General features: G+C 41.1%; 2 protein-coding genes and 1 long non-coding RNA gene across 4 annotated transcripts in view; 1 reads left to right on the top strand and 2 right to left on the bottom strand.

Annotated features, from left to right (window-relative positions):
* The window catches only part of immp2l (inner mitochondrial membrane peptidase subunit 2), a 100930-nt gene that overhangs the window by 65342 nt on the left and 11588 nt on the right, over positions 1-24000 (top strand). The gene's annotated exons all lie outside the window — the stretch shown is intronic.
* On the bottom strand, positions 304-2288 carry LOC306993501. Its single transcript, XR_013796460.1, has 3 exons — positions 2015-2288; positions 1604-1696; positions 304-439 (listed from the first exon to the last, which is right to left on the bottom strand). It is a non-coding gene; the product is annotated as an uncharacterized lncRNA (long non-coding RNA).
* Positions 14928-24000, bottom strand: part of lrrn3a (leucine rich repeat neuronal 3a) — a 10118-nt gene continuing 1045 nt past the window's right edge. The window contains exon 2 of the mRNA XM_079603325.1: positions 14928-17784. Within this exon, the coding sequence (XP_079459451.1) occupies positions 15369-17444 (2076 nt within the window). The 5' untranslated portion in view covers positions 17445-17784 and the 3' untranslated portion in view covers positions 14928-15368. The remainder of the gene's footprint in view (positions 17785-24000) is intronic.

Raw genomic sequence — 24000 nt, 5'->3', positions numbered from 1 at the left:
GGTTGCCCTAAAATATTTAAGTAATGGTAACTTTAAAAATTCAAGTTTATTTAACTTAAAATCCTTTGTAATATCAATTACTTTGCAGTTAGTACACATAGTATATTTAAGTTCAATGTACTAGCCCGTATACTTAAAAAATGTGAGCAAACTGGTTGCCCTACAAAAATTAAGTAATGTGTACTTGATAACTTCAGTAAAATAAAATAAAAAAGCAAGCAAATAACAAGAAAATTTTCTCTCTCTTTTTATTTCAATTGAAACATTTTCATTTCAAAATACAACAGTGAAGAAACATAATTTCTTGCCTTCAAGTTTAAGAGGTTTCTAACTTTTGTAATAAGACTGTCTACTCAGAAACTAGCTGTGGACTTTCTGAATCCAGACATAGGATGATTCCCACTGGAATTTGGTGGTACGAGTCCTGGTCATTGACATCCTAACAAAGAAACAGATTGACACGCGGCATTATAATGACAGTTAGATAATACTGTGTTGTCAACTAAAATGTATATCCAATACTGTGTTGTCAACTAAAATGTATATCCAATACAATGTAATACAATGTAAACTACACTGAAATGCATTAAAAAAAAGTTATCACTTTCTTCATTAACTGGATATTTTACACACATTTCAGCCCCAGTTATGCACAAGCTTTTATGGTTAGCTGCCAAGCCACATTCACTGCACTTTTGCTACAAATACTTGTAATGTATAAATCTATTTATGGTAGCACTGTACTTCAAAATCAAAAGACATTAGTAAAAGGTATTACTTTCAGTTGTACTTAAAGGCTTCGTTCACCCAAAAATGTAAATGCAGCCATTAATTACTCACCCTCACATCATTCCAAACCTGTAAGACTTTCGTTCATCTTCAGAACACAATAAATATATTTTTGAAAGATATTCAATATCTTTGAAATCTGAGAGTTTTCTGTTCCTCCACTTTCACTTTCAAGATCCATAAAGATCTTGATCACTTTCAAGATCCATAAAGGTAAAACCTCATTAAAGTAATCCATATGACTCCAGTGGTTTAACCAAAATTTTATGAAGTAATGTGAATGCTTGGTGTGCACTAAAATAATAAAATGTTGTTATTTACAAAATATATATTTCCAATGCACATTCACAAGAGCACCATACATGGTTAAACCACTGGAATCACATGGATTATTTTACTGATGTCTTTACAACCGTTCTAGGGCTTGGAAGTGGTAGTTGCGTAGACTGTCACTGAAGGGACATACAGAAACCCTCAGATTTCATTTGTGTTTGAAAGATGAACGAAAGTCTTACAGGTTTGGTAGGACATGAGGGTATGAGTAATTAATGACCAAAGAATGAGTAATGAATTTTTATTTCTGGGTGAATTAATCCTTTAAACTGCAGAAATAAATATTTTATTTTGAGCGTATTTCACATTTGAAGACAAATATTTTCAGTTTTTCATTTCATTAACCAATATTACAGATATTCCGAAATATTAAAAATACTGAAAATAAATGTCTGGGAGATACTGATAAACTATTCTGAACATTAGTAGCAGACATGACTCTAATGGTAACAGTAACATTTAAAACCTATTAAAAACTTACAGAGCAGATCTTAAAGAATGCAGAAGGGTCATCCCCCAAAATGACAGACAGTCCACGAAGGCAAAGGGACCGAACATCTGTTGGCTCGGTGGTCTGGAAGATATTGGAGATATTGAAGTTTGTTAGGGATGCTCACCCAAATTTCCCCCAAATTTGTCAGATTTTGGTAAGTAAAGAACAGGGCAAGACAAGATGACAAACAGGAAAGGAGAGAGCAGAGAATGGAGGAGTAAAGGAAAAAAGACAAAACAAGAAAAGTGGAAGAGTATAGTGGAGAGGACATGAGAAAGAAATTTGAGATTTAAGAATGGAAAGAAAAAGAAAGTGAAGTCCAGAGGAAAGAGGAGAAGAAATTAGAGAAATTACAATAGGAAAAAGAGGGGGTAGACTGATGTAGACAAGTAAACCCACCTTTGTCTGGCGTAAAAGCTCAGCCAAAATCAGATTTGGAGAGTAATGATCAAGTGCATCAAAGAAGTTCTCTCTGAGATTTTTCCCCGCCACTCTGTTGAACTCATAATAAACCTAAATAAAGGTAAACATAGCAAACAATATTGTCTGTCACCACATCTATGACCACAACATGATTTCAGTCACAGTTTATGACCTAAGTGGTCATAAATACCCATTTTCATTTATACATATGTTTATTCAAATACTCAATTTCAAAAATTAAAAACGTAGCAAAATGTACGTTTTTTTTCTAACTTAAGCTTAAATTCACTCACCAGATTAAGTAAACTGTGGTCGGTCGTCGTGTCTCACTGGAAATCGTACTCGGTTACTAACGTAACCTCGGTTCTCTCTAGAAGAGGGAACGAGTACTGCGTCGAAGAACGCTACGGGAAAGATATTTCTTTGTCGAGATTGAAGCCTAAAATTAATCCTTAATTTTGTAATAATGTAAAACGCTTTTCTGAAGCATACAACCTAGGCGGAGCAATACAGCTCACCCATTGGCTGCTCTGCCAGAAAAGCACAGCCTATGCGAGGCCAGGACGCTGACCAATGAGGACGCTTCGCGCCCTTCTGCGTCACCTCCCGCCCAAACAGGCGTGGCCTAGGCCTATAAATACGAGCATAGCTGTCTAACACGCCGATTTTCGTCAATGAAGCGACGCAGCGCGGACACGCACGGCCATGAGACGCAGTACTCGTTCCCTCTTCTAGAGAGAACCGAGGTTACGTTAGTAACCGAGTACGTTCTCTTACGTAGAGTTCTCTCGTACTGCGTCGAAGAACGCTACGGGAACCCCATGTAAAACGCCGTGCGTGCTCTTGGACCGACACAGACACCTAAGGGCGCGCGCGCCCTGGTATACAAGTGCCTACCCCAAGAAGTATAGGGAGAGCGGCTAAATTAGCATCATCCCTTTATAGTAGTGCCTCTTAAGGCATAATAGCATATATATGTAATATAGATATATATGAGGGGTAATAGCATGCTCATGGGACACATTGTCAGTGAGTGATGCTTAAACATTGAAGTGACCTGGGCCGCACAGCGGGGCAGGAACACATATACATATTAACACTGAAGTGACCTGGGCCGCAGCGCGGGGCAGGACACTAATGCATAGTCTTCTAGACCGAGAGCAGTTTAGCCTGCAACGCAGGAACCTCTAGGTTATAGAACCTAATAAATGTAGACGGGGAGGCCCAGCCTGCCGCCATACAGATATCTTGTAACGAGATTCCGCTATACCAAGCCCATGAAGAGGCCATGCCTCTCGTGGAATGTGCTCTGATGCCCAAAGGGCATTCCAAGCCTCTAGATGCGTAGGCTAGCGCAATGGCGTCCACTACCCATCGAGACAGGCTCTGTTTCGTTGCGGCTCGTCCCTTGGAGCGCCCGCTGAACGAAACAAAGAGCTGCTCCGTCTGCCGAAAAACAGCGGAGCGGGACACGTAAGCTCTTAATGCCCTGACCGGGCAAAGGGAGCTATTTCCGTCCTCTGAGGCCGGCAGGGCCGACAGGGAAATGACCTGAGCCCTGAACGGTGTGTTGAGGGACTTAGGCACGTACCCATGCTTCGGTTTCAATACGACTATAGAGTCGTTTGGCCCGAACTCCATACAAGAAGCTCTCACTGAGAGCGCTTGCAAGTCTCCCACACGCTTCACTGAAGCGAGAGCCAAAAGAAACACGGTCTTGAGAGACAGGTGTTTCATGTCAACTGAGTGAATAGGCTCGAAAGGGGCCCCTTTCATAGCGTTCAACACTGTAGAAAGGTCCCAAACGGGGACTGAAGGAGGCCTTGGAGGGTTTAACCTCCTGGCGCCTCTCAGGAAGCGGACCACCAGGTCGTTCCTGCCTAGTGAACGGCCAAGCGTTGGATTAACGAACGCTGAAATGGCAGCCACATAGACTTTGAGCGTGGATGGGGTTCTTCCCTTATCCAATAGCTCTTGCAAGAAGGAGAGAATCTCCGGTTCTCCACACTGAAGTGGTGACAGACCTTGATCTGAACACCATCCAGAGAACACCGACCATTTGGAAGCGTAGAGCCGTCTAGTAGACGGGGCCCTAGCTTGCTCGATCGTGTCTAACACTCCTCTTGGGAGGTTAGCGGGTACCCGTTTATGGCCCATACGTGTAGGGACCAAAGCTCGGGGTGAGGATGCAGAATCGCGCCCTTGGCCTGTGAGAGGAGGTCTCTCCTCACTGGAATCGGCCACGGGGCAGTACTTTTCAGTCGCATCAAAGCTGGGAACCAGGTCTGATTCGTCCAGTATGGAGCAACCAATAGTACCGAGCATCCGCTCTCCTTGATACGCTCCAGCACTTGAGGCAGGAGTGAGACAGGAGGAAAGGCATAGAGCGGACGGCGGGGCCAGGCTCTGGCCAGCGCGTTCGCGCTCTTCGAAAAGAATTCTGGGCAGTGAGCGTTCTCCTGGTTTGCAAACAGGTCTATTTCCGCTCTGCCGAACCTTTTCCACAGCAGACGCACTGTCTGTGTGTGTAGGGACCACTCTCCCGTAGGAACATTGTTCCGTGAGAGTCTGTCCGGGCCTACGTTCAAGTGGCCTGGCACGTGTATTGCTCTTAACGAGCGCAGATTGTGCTGGGCCCACACCAGTATGCGTTCCGCTAACCTGAATAGGTTTCGGGACCTCAGGCCACCCTGGTGGTTTATGTAGGCTACTACCGACACGTTGTCCGAGCGGACCAGGACGTGGTGTCCTTTTATCCGGGGACAGAAACGCCTCAGCGCAAAGTCCACCGCCATCATTTCCAGGCAGTTTATGTGCGGTAGTTTGGCTCGCTCTGCCCATTGGCCAAAGAGCGGTCTGCCGTCGAGCAGTGCTCCCCAGCCTGAGGTGGACGCGTCCGTGGACACCACCTTCAGGCTCGAGGAAGTCCCCAGGCTTACACCTGACCGGTACCAGTCTGACGCTCTCCATGGTGTCAGGGCTGAAATGCATTCCTGAGTGACCTTGAGGCGATAACGACCGTGTAACCATGCTCGGCGCGGTACGCGCGTTCTCAACCAGAACTGTAGTGGGCGCATGCGCAGCAGGCCCAACTGCAGCACTGTAGAGGCTGAGGCCATGAGGCCCAGCATTTTCTGAAATCTCCTGAGCGGCACTATGTGGCCGCTGCGGAAGGATTTCGCCATTTGCAGGGTATTTCGCCTGCGCTGTGATGACAGACGTGCTGTCATAGACAGTGAGTTCAGATCCAGTCCTAAAAAGGAGATCCTTTGACTGGGAAACAGTGAACTTTTTTCCCAATTGACTCTCAGACCTAAGCACTCGAGGTGATCGAGTATTAGCGTCTTGTGGTGAGCGAGTTCTGACGGCGATTGAGCTAGAATCAGCCAATCGTCCAAATAGTTCAGAATTCGAACGCCTCGGAGTCTCAGGGGTGCCAGCGCCGCGTCCATGCACACTGTAAATGTACGAGGTGCTAGGGATAGGCCGAATGGCAGGACTGTGTACTGATATGCCCGGCCCTCGAAGGCGAATCTCAAAAATCGCCTGTGACGTGACGCAATTTGTATGTGAAAATACGCGTCTTTCAGATCTATCGCCATAAACCAGTCTCCTCGGCGAATTTGCGCGAGGATTTTTCTGGTCGTGAGCATTCTGAACTTCCGCTTTGTTAGCGTTTTGTTCAGACGCCTTAGATCTAAAATGGGTCTGAGACCCCCGTCTTTCTTCGGTACCAGGAAATATCTGCTGTACAGACCCCCTTCGCTCTGAGCTTGAGATAAAGGCTCTATGGCCCCTTTGCTCAATAGCTTCGCTATTTCGGCTCGAAGTAGATGTGCTACTTCTGTTTTTACCGTGGTTTCGACTTTTCCCGTGAAACGGGGAGGGCGTCGATGAAACTGTAGCGAATAGCCTCTTTTTATAGTCTCTAGCACCCATTCTGAGACCCCGGGAAGTCTTTCCCATGCATGTGCACGTGTGACTAGGGGTTGAATGTAATCTGGGCCCTGGTCGCGAAATGGCGGCGACACGAGAGCAACCGTGTGCTGTAACATGGACGCCGTGGCGTCTGAGGCGGGGGACATGTTTAACACAGTATGCGTCCCGCGCGCGCTCGACTCTCTGAGTTGAGAGAGAGCACGCGGGGCGAGCCCTACGGGGCTCGTTATGTTTGTGAATAAACGTGGGCGCTTGGTAGCGGGCACATTTATAACACCGGGGACACTGTGTTTGTGTACTGACTGATCGTTCGTTAGTTTCGTTTTTACAGAAACCGCGGAACGTGCAGTGTGTAGTGGTTGTGGGCACTGGACAGCGGGCACGCTCACTACACGTAAAGCACAATCGGTGTGAGCCGATTTTATGTGTGCAAACCCTGTGTTGAACGGGGCTGTGCTTGTGTGAATGAATGGGCACTGGGTGGGCATTGCAGTTACACACATTACACCATCGGCCTTGGCCGGAACACCAGAAATTAAACTCTTTTTTAGATTTATCTGGGTCGCCGTGAAAACGGCGTTTGTGTGCAGGCAAACGGGCTTTACGGCCGGTTTGTTGGCTGCTAAATACACTGGTACAAACACGGAACTTAGGGCTGTACAAGCGAAAATCTTTGGTGGAAGTCCGGCCGCAGCGGGACCCGAACACCGTCGTTTTCCTAGCAGGGCTAGGATGGCGCCGAGGCCTCGGGCTTGAGTGAGATCTTGGGCCGAGGACCACGCGGCGGCGGGCGGCGTCCGGCGGAGCGAGACCGTGGTCTCTCTCGGGCCTGCTGCTGCTGGGCCGGTGCGGCGGGCGCGGGGCGCTGCTGAGTTCGGGCAGGCGGCTGTTTAGGGCGGCCTGTTGCGGAACTAGAGCGCTTCGGCAGAAAATGTCTCATGGCCTGCGAAGTCTTCTGTACCTCGGCGAATCGGTCCGCGAAGTCCTTCACGGAGGATCCGAAGAGGCCAGTCGGTGAAATGGGAGCGTCGAGGAACGCAGAGCGCTCCGACTCCGCCATTTCGGAGAGAGTCAGCCACAAATGTCTCTCGGAAACAGTAGCTGAGGCCATAATCCTGCCGATGGCGTGTGCGGCGGACTTTGTAGCGCGAAGAGCGAGGTCTGTGGCGCTACGTAAGTCCGGAACACTGATCGCGCCCGGGCCTTCCTCGTCTAGCTTGCAGAGGAGGTTAGCCTGGTGGATTTGGAGCACCGCCATGGTGTGCAGCGCCGATGCAGCTTGTCCGGCGGCGGAATACACGCGGCCGTTCAGGGCTGACGAAGTGCGGCAAGCTTTAGATGGTAGGACTCCCTTAGCCCGCCGTCCAGCAGAGGGTGGGCAAAGGTGAGTCGCTACAGCCTCCTCGACCGGAGGGAGAGCGTGGTAGCCTCTGTCGCGAGCACCGTCCACTACGGAGAATGCTGGCGAGGCAGAAGTACGTACTCTGGCTGAAAATGGCGCCTTCCACGATTTCGCTACCTCTTCGTGAAGCTCAGGAAGAAAGGGTGCGTGTCTGGAGGGGGGCGCAGCGCGGTCTCCAGCGAGGAAGCGGCCATCCAGCCGGTTGAGTGCAGGCTGTTCGGGCGTCGACCACTCGAGGCCGAGGCTCGACACGGCCTGTGTGAGCAGACGCATCAGCTCTGCTTCGATGCTGATCTTCCCTCCTCGACGTTCCGGAACGGCGGGGGAGGGGAGGTCCACAGAGCTCGCCCATCCCTCGCTCTCCGAAGCGAGAAGCGAACAGCAATCGTCATCCCCCTCTGATACGGCTTGCTGGTCGTCCTCCATAACGGACAAAGCGGCGGGCTGCGGCTGTTGTCCGTCGGTGAGCGACTCAAGCGACACGTTGAGAGGAGCTAGCGGCGGTGGCGGCGGCGAGCTCCTCGTGGAGGGAGGTTCCGGGACCCGCTGAGCACGGCGCTTCTTACGGCGCGGCGCTACAGGGGGCGGTTGAGCAGTCTCGGCGAAAGATGCAAGGCGAGTCCGCAGAGTCGCGATTGGCATCATGTCGCAGTGATGGCAGCCGCCATCACCGAGAGCGAGAGCTGCATGTTCCTCGCCCAAGCAGGAAACACACAGTTCGTGGTGGTCCCCGTCGATGAGCGCGGCTCGGCAGGAGCCGCAGGAAACGCGAGACATCTTTAAAAAGACACTCGTTGCTCTTTTGTGAGGAAAAAATGTGTGACGCGGTAGGCGAACACACACACAAAACTGAAAAGGATATTCCACGCCGGAGAAGCGCAGCAGGGAACGGCGGCTGAAGGCGGCGATGACCAGCGGCTTCAGGTAAGGGCTCGTCCTGCTGAGGTGCTTGTTCCAAACGGCTGTGGCGGCTCGAATCAATCCAGCGATGCGTGCAGCTTCGTTGAATTTAAGAAAATCGGCGTGTTAGACAGCTATGCTCGTATTTATAGGCCTAGGCCACGCCTGTTTGGGCGGGAGGTGACGCAGAAGGGCGCGAAGCGTCCTCATTGGTCAGCGTCCTGGCCTCGCATAGGCTGTGCTTTTCTGGCAGAGCAGCCAATGGGTGAGCTGTATTGCTCCGCCTAGGTTGTATGCTTCAGAAAAGCGTTTTACATTATTACAAAATTAAGGATTAATTTTAGGCTTCAATCTCGACAAAGAAATATCTTTCCCGTAGCGTTCTTCGACGCAGTACGAGAGAACTCTACGTAAGAGAACTAGTATCTGTGTCGAACATGCAGGGGTTAAAATGGGACCGCCGTGCACGAGTGAGAAAACCACCTAGTTAACAAGTGAAAATGTCACGACCTGTTTAAAGCATGTTATTGCTCACAAACAGCCCCTCAATAAAATAAAATAAAAACTCAAACCAATAACGTTAAATAGACGAAAAAAGTCAGATTAATTCGCCAGGAGATCGAGCGGGCTTCGTGTTCGCTGCACTCAAGTGAAAATGGTTTTATGGGGCATATTTTTGTCCCAAACGGTTTAAAACAATGTTTATACACTACTCACAAACATCATTTTGATGGAGAGAGAGAGAAAAAACCAAATGAACAGACGAAACTATGTCTGCTAAATTCGCCTGTGTTTCAAGTTCAAGCGGGGCTAACGTTAGTGAAAAGAAGTCCAAAATTACTTAAAACAACGTTTTCACAACTCAAATAATACTCGGTGAAAAATAGAAACAATAAACCTGACTAAAACATTTGTTTTAAACTACTTACCAACAGCTCTACGAATTTGCATGCACTTTTCAACCACGAGAGAAAATGGCGTTGCTTGCCTGACTTGAAACAACTGTGTGTGCGTGCGTCACGTGTGTGTGTCCTTGTGGCGAGTGGGGGTAAGGGGCGTGGTCAGTACACAAACTCTACAATTTTAATCCATTAAACTTAAAGTTTTCCACACATTCAAATATGTCTACAAAAGTAGTAGAATTCACTTACATTTTTATAGTAATGCATTCAAAATTAAATAATTTAAGTGTACTGTAATTAAATTGTTAATTAGATATAAAATCCGGGCTAACAGTGTAATAAAAATGGAAAAAAGCACATGAAAAAAACCTAGAAATTAAACTAAATTTAAATAATATAAATAAAAGCAAATAAAATAAAAACAAAATATTAATATAACTAATACTATATAAATAAGACTATATATATATATATATATATATATATATATAGAGAGAGAGAGAGATAGAGAGAGAGAGAGAGAGAGAGAGAGAGAGAGAGAGAAATTATGAGCTAGCTGTAACAATTTAGTTTGCACCTTTAATGCATTACCTGATGCTCATTCTTTATTCACCGTTTTGTAAACCTACAGTTAAAAAATCTTGCTGTATTTTTGGTAGCAATTTATTTTACAGTTCCGTTCCCCATGTACATACGATGTACTTATTACAGTATTTACAATAACTGGGTATTAACTGTAAATAAAAGTTGCTGCCTTGAATTTTTAAGTACAATCAACTTGGATGTTTAAGTCATTTCAACTTAAGTTACATCCAGTAAACTGACTTAAAAAATATGTTGAGTCTTGCAACTTAAAAAAGTAGAAAATTATTATTATTTTGAGTTAAAGCAATGTAAAAACATTTTGTGTGTTCAGTCAAATGGTCTTTTTTTTCTATCACTATATATGTGTGAAAACATAATAATTATAAAAACATTTTCTAAATCACAATAACCCTGCCTGTTATATGCGGCTTTAGGTGAAGGTAAAAACGCTACCATCTGTTTTGAAGGAACAGATATGACTCTGCTAATCGCTGTTAATCAGTCTTGACATCTCATTGACATAAACTGACATTTTAATGCTAGAGATTTATCACATCGGCTCTTGCCTGCAGCTGTCAAGGTTCTCTGAATGATACGTGAATGGCTCTAAATAAACTGTGAAGCGAGTGAGTTAAAGAACATTAGATGCATTTTGGTCACATACTGTATTATCCAAAAACATTGAATATGTCTCTTAAATATGCAGTAACATGTGCTGTAAATTGGATTCCCCAGACAAATCATTTTAACAAAGATTTTATTTGCCTAGATAAGACCTCTTGCAGTCAGGCTTTGGTTTTTGATAGATTTGTTTTTTATGACATACACATAGTTTGTGGCTCCCATGATTATTTCTCTTTGAATTGTGTTGTTGCAGATGTCTGTGTCCAGACATGTCCATCTCATTTCATAGCCAACTTCACTGTAAAAAATGATACGATCAGTAACTTATGACAACATACTATGTTTTTACATTGCTTTGACTTATCAAAATAAGTTAAGCAATTTTCAACTTTTATTTAATTATGACAAGATTCAGTTTAATGGGATTTAAGTTGAAATTACTTAAATATCCAAGTTGATTGTACTTAAAAATTGAAGGCAGAAATTTTTTTAAATAGTGTTTGCACAGATCCATCACATCCACGCCATATAATACAGTCATCTGTAGTCTAATTCAGTTTTTATAGAAAAAGGGGTTTTACTCATCATTGAACAAAGATGAAACACCTGTTTAGTGCCAATGCTGAAAAAACTTGTTAGCTTGGTTGAATACTAATTCAATATCTGTTTGCCACTAGACTCTCACTAACCTCCCGCTGAACTGTGCTCATTTTTCCTCTAATCTTGGCGTCTCACATTGGCTCGCTGCTGTAATCACCTCGTTCAGAACGCCGGCGCTGCTCGAACGGCCCGGCTTACAGGGTCATTAGAACCAGGTAAATTATTCATCACAAAATGTGCCATCAAAGTGGAGCGTTAAACACAGTGTTTCGGTCCTGCCAAGAGGCACAGTCATGTCTTAATGTCCTCCTTCATTAAAATCTTAAACTTTTACAATCTAAGGCAAAGGTTGATTTTTTATGACTTATTTTTTAGTTATTAAAATGTAATCCAATGGATTACATATGCTGATTAATCAAATAATCACATATCAATATATGTTGTAATACATATTAAGAGTCCTCAAATGGCATACACTCAATCATATATTTGCATAAATATAATTTCTTTATTATTCCTATTTCTGCATAATGCATACTTTTTATTAATTAATTTTTTACTATTATATATAATATTATTATTATTATTTTGTGTGTGTGTTGCACAGAAAAAAAAGAAAGTCATAAAGGTTTGAAATGACATCTTTGTTCATTTTTGTTGATTACTTTGGTGAGTAAATTCATTTTTGGATGAACTGTGTGATTTGGATCCTGCTTTAACTTTCAGAGTCTTTCAGTGTCAGTGTTAGCTTGATGCCATGGCACAAACCCATGACAAAAGCCTTGTAATGAAGATGTATAGTAATTAAACCAGGTGGAGCTTGAAATTGATGCATCAAGTTCACCGTATTAGCCAATTAATAAAGTTATTTTCAGTCGCATGATCATGGCGTGACCATGTGGAAAGAAGGACATAAACGCTGTGATAGGTGAGATAATCAAGATTAATTGAACTAATGTTCCTGAAGAACTATCCCATTTGCTAATTTTCTCAGTTGCTGAGCACATCACTTAATTAAAAGGTAATTCGTCTTCCTGTACACACACACAACGTGTCATTCCTTATATTAATTGTGACGTTATGTGGTTGGAAATTAATGGAGTGTGAATTGGTTTTCTTGATGGGACAAATGCTAGCCTATAGTGTCCTTGCTCTAGTCTAGATGAAAGTTATGGTTGATTAAATGAGTCTCAAGTTGAAGTTCTTACATGAAATGTCATCTTCCAAACATTGAGCTATAGAATGCCTTTATAGTCAGAAGTTGGAGATATGAAGTAAGAATATTCAATAGACTTTGGATGGAACACAGCTTTATCTAGAAATGTGATTTCTATGTCAAGAAAATGATCTAGTTGTGAATTATGTCATATGTTTATTTAAATGATGGGTTATTATCAGATCCACTGTACTTAGCAGTGAACTGATATTAGTTGTAATGCATTTATTTGACAAATTTGCTGGTCTTTTTAATTGAAGTATACACAAATGATGTGTACAGTCTGAAACAGTTTTTATATGTTATATAAATAAATATTTTCATATTTTAAAATACAGTTCAAATATTAACACAATATGAAATACAATATGAAAAAGTTTTAAAAGTTCCTAATTATAGTTCAAATATTTTTATATAATTTTTTTATTAAAAATTTTTTTTTTTTTTTTTTTTTTTGCATTAGACACATAATTTATAAAGTCTGAAACAGTTGTAATATTTTCTTAAAGTATTTTAAATATTCTAGATTAAAAGTCTTAATATTTGGTATTTTGGTTTGAATAATTATTGTATTTAACATGTCAAATAAATATTATGGCACATCCAACACTGCTACATGATATCACTAGGTATAGGTTATCTTGCCCTCGGTTATTGCTTGCCCTCTCAGTGTGAACTGCAAGTGTGGCTGTGTCCAAAATGTTCACCATGTCTCACCAGGCTCACGGTGAAATAGTGAGACCAGATGCTGCACATTCCTGCTGACCTATTCGGTACCTACCGCCATAATGCCGCATAATTTAGCTCCTGTGTAGGTGACAAATGGCCCAACTCTAAAAGCCCCTGTGTTGGGTGCTAAAACCCCCTGTGATATATGACCATGCAAGTCTGATAAATCCCCCACATCATTCGTTCTGTGACGGCAATTCATCACCTGTGGGAGTTTAGCGTTGGAATTCCTATTGGATTTTTAATGAAAGGGAAGATAATGTGACTTAAAGTCAATGAGTTTTGTGAAATCTTTTTTTTTTTTTTTTTTTTAAATCCCACCCACACACAGAAAAAAAACACTTTTTAATCATATTTCACCTCCCCATGGCACATACATTTTATTGGGCAGCCTCTGTAAGTTAAAATGAACTTTTTCACTCACCAGCCATTTTGGCTACTACATTTTTAAGTTACGCTATTCAAAACTTCTACTAGCCAAAACCAAATATCAAGAATAAACCAGATTTTCTAAATCACATTTTAGATTTAAGTAAGGGATAATGTAGAGTGAGGCGGTTGTTATAGCGAATACAACCCCGACAGGCTGATTAGGACCCTGAAGCAAAGTGGGTTGTATTCGCTATAACAACCGTCTCGCTCTACATTATCCCACTTATTACATGGCTACCTACCAAATAAATCAATAATTTGACACAAAATATTGATTTAAAAAGGAGTTTATTGATTTAAAAACGATTGTATTGCTTCCGCTAAAGAACACCGTGTCAATGGCAACGCTGTTTTTCATGGCAACGGTGTGTTATACTTAGCAGCGTTCTGTTATCAAGTAATAACAGACCGCATTCTACATTAGAATTCAATCAAGCCATGTAATATATTTAATATTAAATCTAATTCTGAATCATTGTATTGCTTTCAGCTTTGTGACAGTCAATCACTGTTTGGAAATAAATACAAAATTCTCAGTGACTTGTCATATAATTGCCATGAGTTTACCTTCTTATTGCACACCGGTCACGTCACTCTGTACTCGCGTTCTCAAGTCCAAAATAGTGAATCTAACCACAATACAGGCAAAAGTTCACTCCAAGAATGAACAAAGTGGCGTCAATGAGTTTGAATTAGGGTATTTGAAAAAACAACAATTTATATTATCTATGCTATTTCTCTATATGAAGCATATTTATTCAAGCCACAAAAACAAACCTGTTACTGAAAAATGTATGAGAAAAATGACGTGGCACTGCGTGGCATTCCTCTCAGTTGTGCAGCCATCTTTATGCATTATTTTGCTAATGTTTAAGGCTCCTTTAAGGGGTAGGGCTCTGATAGTGATGCCATGCAAAGGGATAGAACAAAATTTATGAATCATAACCTGCCAAATTGGTTAGTGTGTTGATATGCGTTACCCGGCCGCCACTGTGGATATTCACCTGCATTTGGTGGTTTGGTGTGTGATGATATACGTTTTCTTCATATTTTAATTGTAATTTTTGTAATATTACGTTGTTCATATTTCCCTGTTTAGGCTATATTCATCTACTTTGTGTGATGTTGAAAATGAAAAGTGACGCACAGTCTCTGTTCATCGGTTCTCTTCATAAATAAATAAATGCATAATCTAGTCCTGTAAGTTCATGATTAAAAATGAAAATGTGAACGAAAACAAAAGCTATTAGATGTCTCATTACTATTAAAATATGAAAATTAAAATGACGGGTAATAATAGATTATGATGGATTTCTTACGACCCTGTGTCAAAATGATCAACAATGAGAAAGTCTAACGCAACCACTTTCAAACCAACCAGTTTTCTCTTGGTCAACACAGATGCCCTCATAAGAAATTCCTTTTTGCGTGGAATCCTATTGAATTGACTGGATTTTCTTCAGTTTCTTCTATGTTTGTCTTCTCAATTGACAGTGTAATTAGTCAAATGAAGACACTGTAAAGAGTAAAACACTTGCAATGAAAACAAGTTGTCATTTTCTGTATAAATGTATTTTATCACAAAGTGTTGTACATGTGTACTCTTATGATCTATTCTACAAAGCGTAGTCCATCATAAACTTGACATTGTTTATTTTACCATTGATACAGCACAAGTAGTGTTGCTACAAGCCCACAATAAAAAGACTCGGCCTCTGAGGCTTTGCACTCTGTTTAAACAATCATGCCCAACCTTTCATATGCTGTTCTTTGATCCTGCACGAAAGAGTGTTTCTCTTCATGCTCCCCTGTGTAGTGTGACATTTAAACAATTAGTGGCTTTTTGGTAATCAATGTCAGATTTAGCAAGAAATGCCCTGGACCACAACCCACAACGGAATCCATTTAATAATGATCCAGTGGTGTGAGTCTGTATCAGATTGAGAGGGATATTAGACACACAGTCCAGTGTCCAGTGCATCCCAAACCATTTCTCATCTCTCAAATTGAGATTTTTGTCAAGTCTGTTTCTGAATCATTGGCTTTAGCCCTTGACCCCCAGATTGGTTTAGTGTGTGAAGGTAAAATCTCAGACTGCTGATTTCGTAATTTCCTGTAAAAGTGATCACTCCTCTGAAACATGCAAATGAACGAACAGACCATTGCAGACACAATCAGGAGAAGCGCAGTGATGCTGATTATCAGTCCGTCATCGATACCATCATCAGTTTTTCCTATTAAAATCTCAGTGGTGCTGACATTCATGCAGTTTTTCAAATGTCTACTTTGCAGGTCCGAAATTTCCACACACACCTCGTACTCCGTCAGTGGGTGCAAGTGTGTGAGGTTGAATGTTTTTACATCAGACAATACGTGTGCCGTGAACTGCAAGGAGCGACGCTGTGATGTGGTTGACCACTTAATATTTGAAACAAGACTGCCCTTGGGCGGCACCCAAGAAATCCTCACCGAATGTGGCTCAGTCCCTTTGACTTGGATGTACAGAGATTCATTTGCCGGGAGTGGATAGAACCCGTTTACTACTACCGAGATGGATCTCATGTCAGCACCTATAAGATTGTGGGCCACGCAGGTGTACTGCCCTGCCTCATTTTCTGTGATGCCATAAATGTCAAACGTTCCCTCAGGATGCAGGTGATACTTCCTGGACACCATCTGAGGCGAGATTTTCTCACCTGAAGGTGTGACCCAGTAGATCTCAGGTTCAGGATCGGCAAACGCCCTGCAGTGCAAAGACACAGAATCCCCGCTACCCACGTTAACCTGATCGGGAAGGCTTTCCGGGGATATCAGTGGCAGGCACATATCTGCCATTTCACGGAAGTGCACATGCCTGACAAGAAGACCTTCAAACTCTGAGGGCCCTGCGCATAAGAGGGCATCCGGTTCCATGAAGCGGACGTTGGTCTTGTTCATATTGATCCAGCGGATGACACAGTCGCAGTAAATGGGGTTGGTATGCAAGCTCACCTCCTGAAGGTTAGGCAAGGATTCCACCGTGATGTGATGAAGGGCCCGAAGCGCATTGCTATTCAGCATCAAGGACTCGAGCCTTGGGAGTTTGGAGAATGCATTTGGATGGATGTAGGAAAGTCGGGGGTTGTTCGTGGCTTCGATTTTGGTCAGCTCTGGTAGATTATGCATGGCAAAGCTGTCGATTGAAACCAACTCTGGCATGCTATTAATACCAAGTTCTTTCAGATGGATCATGTCCACAAAGTCACCCCTTTTGATCCTCTCTATGGGGTTCTTGTTAAGGTCCAGAAACTTGAGGTTCAGCACTTTTCTGAGAGCAGCTTGGGGTACTTTTGAAAACATATTATCATAGAATGACACGCTTTCCAGCTTATCGAGGCCAACCAGGGCACTGTCAGGGATTTCAGTGAGGTTCATTCTGGTTAGCACAAGACTGCGGAGATTGATAAGGGGCTTGAAATTCATGTCTTGTATTCTGGCAATTGGATTCTCTCCTATCATCAAGATTTCTAGCTGGAAAAGATCCCGGAACCACTCTGTTCTTATGGCCCTCAGCTGGTTTGAATTAAGATGGAGCCTCGAGAGCTTGTTAAGCCCTTGGAAAGCCTCTGCACTGATCAAGGAGAGTAGGTTATGGTTAATATAGAGCTCCTGTAAGTTTGGGAAGTGTGCAAGGCAATTATCATGAAGGCTGTTTAGCCAGTTCTCCTCTAAGTGCAAAGACAGAAGTTGTGGAAGGTGACCCAGATAAACATCACTCAATGAGGATATGTTGTTTCGAGACAGGTCTATCTCGGTTAGGTTTATCAGATAGTCCAAGGGACTGTCGATCTTTGCGATGTTGTTGGCCTGTGATAGAAGTACTTGCGTGTCTAAGGGCAACCTCTCCGGTAGAGACAGAAGTCCTAGATCATTACAGTCTACAGTTGGAGCCTCATTATACATGGACGAGGGGGAGAACCAGGGTCGGACTTCACACTTGCACAGCTTGAGGCACACAGCCCTCCACTCAGAGGCCTGAACTGAGTTAGTCAGTGCAAGTCCTGCCAGCAAACAAACTGCAAACAGCAAATCTTTCATCTTGGTCCTACTCTCTTCAGCTTGTAACTGGTGCTGATGGGGTCTGGTGTTAAATTCACAAATACAGAATCAGTTGTTATGACAACAGGGTGTATTTCTGCTGATGGCAAGTCCCCCCAAAAAAGCAGCAACTTTGCCTGTTGTCGTCCTTGGTGGAGAGTTGCAACCTTTCAATTTTACCCTGCTTTGGGTCGTCGTGCATGTGAATGTCAGTGTATCCTTAGGGGAATGGAAGCAGGGAAAGTGGAAATTTGCAGGGTGAGCTCAGGTTCCTGTGGGGGATGGACCACTTGTCTGCCATCATTATTATGTTCAATCAGTCACACTCGTCACTTCCCATCTGAGGAAAATAAGAGACAGGAGAGAGGTAATGAATATGGTGTCACATTAACGTCAAGAAGAGCCATATTGGCATTTAGGAGCATGACGATATATTTAGGCTGTGTGAGAGAATGTATTATTGCTTTTTTATGCCATCAAATAATTCATTATTGCTGGTTTGACCTCATACGTCTCCCCTTCTTACATATATCATAGGACTTTCCTCGCAATATATTAAAATGCCAGGCTTTTATGTGTGTGAGGGCAGGTGTTAAGACAATTTGCATGGATCACCAGTTCAGACTCTTTAGCTTATGACAGAAATGCTCAGCTTGGGCTATGCGTATAAGAGCATTAGTATATAATCTTATTATTTTGACAAAAGTCTTATTATTAATGTCGTAGATCATTTTGTAAGATAATGTGTGAAAAAAAATGTGGTTTATTTGGAGACTGACGGGACAGACACCTAAATCTGTTGTAACATGCTTTCATTCCTACGCTATGACGTGTTATGAATATAATAACTTACTTTAACTGCATTTATTTGGAAGTCAATTTAACAATGTGATTCCTGTCATGCGTAACACATTTAATTTGTGTTGTACATTTCTTTCGAACTTGTTATCCAAGCATACTAAGGGCATTGCTAACATTGGTTTTTATTGTCTCATAAATAGACATTAAAGCCAGCTGAATGCACAGAGGGGCAATTATTCCACAATGAAGTGCTATCCCGAAGGGCTCTGTGATAACCACTGTATTTTGTCTCTCAGTGGCAGCTGCCAGTGGGCAGAGTAAGTTAATTAAAATGTTTTAAAATGTGCCTGTGAACCGCTTTGTACCTATTGTATGGTTGAGTAAAACTATATTTAAAATGTATTAAACAGTGAGCAGCTTTGTGTGCATGAAATGTGCTTGTGCCATTTCAGTGGTCTGTGTTTTTCAATAGCATTTAATAAAAATTATATTTTATCAAAGTGACTGGGCGTCTTAAAAATCCAGCACTTTTGGACAGGCTGAAAACTCGATTACAAAAATGGATTGACTGTTGTGTTTGTGAGGAGGTTTATGTTCAATGATATTGATTGACAGCTAATCTTAATATACAAATTTGAGTGCTTACACAGAAAACCTCTCTGTATATTTGCTAGGTCTTACTCCATATGTTAAAATTATGATTGGTTTGCAACCTTGAGGACAGAAAGCACAAAGCCGCCTGGCTGTGTTAGATGAAGCTGTCAGTATCACTATAGGAGCAGGTTTGCAAAAGAACCCCTGTAGGACAGTGTGCTTATGTTAGTCCGACTATGGCAGCGAGTCAACACAAGCAGGTGGGAGCATTTTTTTTCTCCTTTCTCCTTGCATAGCCATCTGTTTGGTCCTGTATTCCGCTTTTTGCCAGGATTGTGCAAAGATCCCCATTCATCCCAATGACCGTACAAATTATGAGGTTTTAAACTTGATTTAGAAGCTGCTTACTGTCTGATGTATGAGAATTAGGTGGTGTGTTGCCATGTTGAAGAGAGACAAAAACATCACTGTATTGCACACAGCTTTCCAGTCAATCAAAATGTCAAAATCAGATGTGCTCTCCTAGAATCTTCCTTTCTCTTATTCTCTTATTTCTCTGTTGGAAGGTCTGATTTGTTTCAATGAGTCGGTTCGTTAAAGAACAGATCAAAAAGAAATGACTTGTTGATTCAAATTTATCTCATAATTAAATATATATGAAGTCATAAATACATGGCTTTAATTGGCCAAATTTATGTCTCGTGATTTAAAGCAGCTTCCCCAACAAAATAGCTGAATTATTTAACGGATAATAAACTGCCATTATCTGTAGAGAACATGTTGCTATGACAAGCGCAGCATGGATGCACCGAGCTGAACATAAGTGTGAACATGTAGTGATACACACACAAGGACACATCTCGCTTGCTCTCTCTAGCTCTCCCATTTCCATCCATTTACTTTAAAGAGCTTTGCACTGAAGATGCCCTCGCATGTTAATTCGATTTGTTCATGTGTGTGCTTCTTAACTAAGAGAGCCCTCAGCTGTGGTGCAGGAGTGTTGTGCTCACTTCATTATGGGAAATAGGGTTTTGAAATAGTAGAGAGTGCTTCTAGCTGATTGCTGGAATGGGTCAAAGTGCAAACTATTTCTGCCCAGTTTACTTGCATCATGGGTCGATACATGCACACAGATGCACAGTATCTTGCAAGATGTATAATGTACATAAAATGCTAATATGATTAATTATGGTTAAAAATTGTGGTTGATTCAAAGTTATCGCTGGTCCTTGAATCTGACATGTGGTGTTATACATGATATATAATCCTGAAAGTAAACATAAAACTATTAAATACTTTCAGTAGAATAAAGTTGATGCACCGATATGAAAATTTTGGCCAATACGGTTAATTCTTAGTTGATAACCGATATATTGACCGATAAATCTAAATCCAAATTTTTATATAATTTTTGAGAACCTGATTATATAAAAAAAAGTCTCACCATTAAAAGCCATGTCCCAATCACACAATTATAATTGTATGTAGCCTATATGACAGACTTGCGCTGCACATGTTGCATTAACTGTATTTTCCTTTTTTGAAGTGATTCCAATCATATTTCAAGCAATTCAAAACCATCATGTGCCAATCAACCATCAAGTGTCTCAGCTGAAGGAAATAATCCATTATTTATTGTTTTTGATCAATAATAAATAGTTTTTTAGGCTGATATTGATAACATTAAAAAATTAACATATATTGGCCGATACCGATATAGTAGCCGATATATCGTGCATCCATAAAAATAACTGATTAAAAAAGGTGACTTTAGAAAGCAAAATGAAATTGTAATAATATAAAATTTGAATAGTATCTCATTAATATTTATTATATAAATGTATTATTTGTAAAAAATATTATATATATATATATATATTAGGGCTGTCAAAAGATTACTCGCGATTAATCGCATCCAAAATAAAAGTTTGTGTTTACATAATATATGTGTGTATACTGTGTAGAATTATTATGTATAAATACACACACATTCATGTATATATTTAAGGAATAATTGCATTTATATACTGTATATACATTTATATAATTTATATTATATATAAATATTTTATATATAAATATAACCAATTTTTCTTAAATATATACATGAATGTGTGTGTATTTACATATAAATAATTATACACAGTACACACACATATATTATGTAAACACAAACTTTTATTTTGGATGCGATTAATCGCGATAAATCTTTAGACAGCCGTAATATATATATATATATATATATATATATATATATATATATATATATATATTATTATACTTTTTTTTTAAACTTTATCTAGCACCTTTTATGGACACCAGTGTGCCGCAAACTTGACTTGTTTATTACAATTGATCAGTGTGCGTATTACATGTTCAGTAGACGTGTAGTTTTTCTTTACAAAGAGACATCGCCACCTACTGGCCTGGCAGCAGAATTCAGTGGTTTTTTTTTGTTTTTGTGGATCCATGTGAACGGGGATCGTTTTGACAATGCTGTCGTCTGTACGCAAAGAAAAAACGTTTTAGATTTTAGTACATCGTTGTCGTGTAAACGTAAAATATTTCCAAAAGATGCTGGGTTTAATGTTGGAATTACCGAACAAACACAGACAAGCGGAGTGATACATCCTGGGTTGCCCTTCCCACAGTTAAATCTGTCAAAATCCATACTGGAGTTTTTTTTTATTGGAAGTTTGTAGTGTTTTGTCTGAACAAGGCCAACAGCAGATCCCCTGTCTATCTGCATGAATCACACATTTTTGTTGACAACTGGTCCTTTCCGAGAGTCAAAAGTCCAACCACTTTACCTGAAATATGTATGGTTTGCCTGAATGAAACTAACACACATCGACACATACTCTCTCCTGTCCATCCTCTCATCTAATGCAACAGACACCACATAAAGTGGCCCTGCTGCACTATGATTTATTCACAAGGCTGGAATGAATAGAAATCTCGCCGTGCTTCGGGAGCGGGGCAGCGTGCTCTTAGTGAAGCGTGTGCGGGGGGGACATCACGAATTGGAGGTGACACCTTGTCACATTACGATGGCATAACGCAGACTGCGAAACGTCTTCTCCTCTGGTTTGTGTTTAGGGAGTGGTGTGGATCTGAGGGGGCTGCTCAGGTTTCGTTTCATACCGCACAGTGAGTGAAAGCAAGAGCGAGAAGCGTGTGCGGCGGGCAGAATACTTCAAAACACAGCAGAGGCAGACCATAGTGATTAGTGACTGAAGTTAATGGATTATACATTTAGCCCTTGACCAATTGAGTCCACCTGCGTGGTTTCAGGTCCACTTCTACTTTGGCTTCAATAACAGAAATATTATCTTTTGGAACAGAGAGGGAACGTTTTGCTGTATTCATCTCACCTTCCACTTTGGGTTTAATTCATTTACAGATTCTGGAGCTGTTCGATCGAATTTTTCTTTTTCTTTAAGTTAACAATCTCTTTAAGTTGACTTGTCCAGTGTTACATACAACTAGTAATCAAACTGTGAATATACCTGATTGAAATTCAGAAAATAGATTTTTTTTCTAATTATTCTTTTGTGCTCTTTTCTTACCTATTCTAATTTGTTTGGTTCTGCTATGTTCAATTCTGTTCTGTTGAGTTGTATTCTATTCTGTTTTATTATGTTCTGTTATCAATTCTATCATGTTCTGTTTTCTGCTTTATAATAATTTGTTCTGCTGTGACAAAAATAACTGTTCAATTCTACTCTTCTGCTCTATCAATGCTTTTTTCTATTTCTTCCCATAGTTCATTCTGTTTTCAATATATTCTGTTCTATTTTGTTCAGATTTTTCTAATCTATTGTATTATGTTCTGTTCCATTCTGCATTATTCTATTCAGTTTATTTCTGATGTATTCTATTGTTTTAAATTTTCTGTTAATTTCTAATTTGTTTTCTGTTTTGTGGTATTCAATTATGTTGTTTTGTTCTATTCAGTTTTTATCTATTCTATTCTACTTTACTCAGTCCTAAAATTCTATTCTGCTCTTTTCTAATTTGTTCTACTCTGTTCTGCTATGTCCAATTCTATTTTATTCAGGTTATTCATATTGTCTTTTCTATTTAGTATACTGTTCTGTTCTATTCAGTTCTAATTTATGTTCTGTTCCATTCTGTTCCTCTTTGCTTTACTCAGTTCTACTCTTTTACTTTAGTTTACTCTATTTCTTTTTGTTTTTAATATATTCTATTCTCTTCTACTCTTTTGCTCTCTTTTTTTATTTTATTTTGTTTATTCACTAATGTGTTCTTATGTTCTCCTCTGTTGTATTTCTTCTGCTTTTTTCCCCTGTTATGTTGTATTCACTTCCATTCGGTTTTGTTCCGCACTATTCTATTCCATTCTGTTTGTTTCATTCTATTTTGTTGTTTGCTCTGTTATATTCTGTTCTTTGATTCTGTTCTGATCACATACTATACAACAAGGTAATCAAGTTTATTTCATGAGCTATAAGCTTGGCATGGCTGCGCGAGTGTGTTTTCCCCAGCGTCCTATATGAGCATTGTTTCCTATCACACTACATGGTGTCACTTCAAACGCCTGGCGTGAAGTATAATTAGCTAAGATACTACGCTGACACAGGCACCGATAGAGTGTGTGTGTTACACAGTCCTACAGCTCTCACCTGCTCCACACTGCCGGCGAACACACTGCACGACAGCAATTAATTATGCTTCAGCACTGCTGACAGAATCCCTATAGATATATCAGCTATTTCTGTCGCATATTCTTCAGGCCTGTCTCAAGATATGTTAGCATTTTTTTCTACTGTCCCTATTGATTTCTCTCTCTCTCTCATCGCTCCCATCTCCCCTTGTTCATACACATGAGGCAGGGGCATGTGCCATAAATCAGAGGTGCTTAGACGTCCCTTTTTTGGTTCCTTCCATGTCCCTTTTTAACCTGTTTTATTGCATTTTGATTCCAAACCAAAAACACACATTTTGTGTATACCACCTATAAACTCCCTGAATGTCCTATTCCAGAACTGCATAGAGTTAATCATGAACTATGCTAAAGAAAACTCAAGTTCATAGCCGGTTTGTTTCATACTGCTGCATCGTAACCTCTCTTACTGACTGAAATTCTTTTTCAGTTTGAAGATAAGACATGTTTTATTTTGTTCTATTGGGTGGCGGG

This window comes from Phoxinus phoxinus, assembly GCF_949152265.1.
Source record: "Phoxinus phoxinus genome assembly, chromosome: 25".
NCBI classification, from domain to species: domain Eukaryota; kingdom Metazoa; phylum Chordata; class Actinopteri; order Cypriniformes; family Leuciscidae; genus Phoxinus; species Phoxinus phoxinus.
The sequence above is the reverse complement of the archived record's forward strand: the minus strand, read 5'-3'. Positions and strand labels throughout refer to the sequence as shown.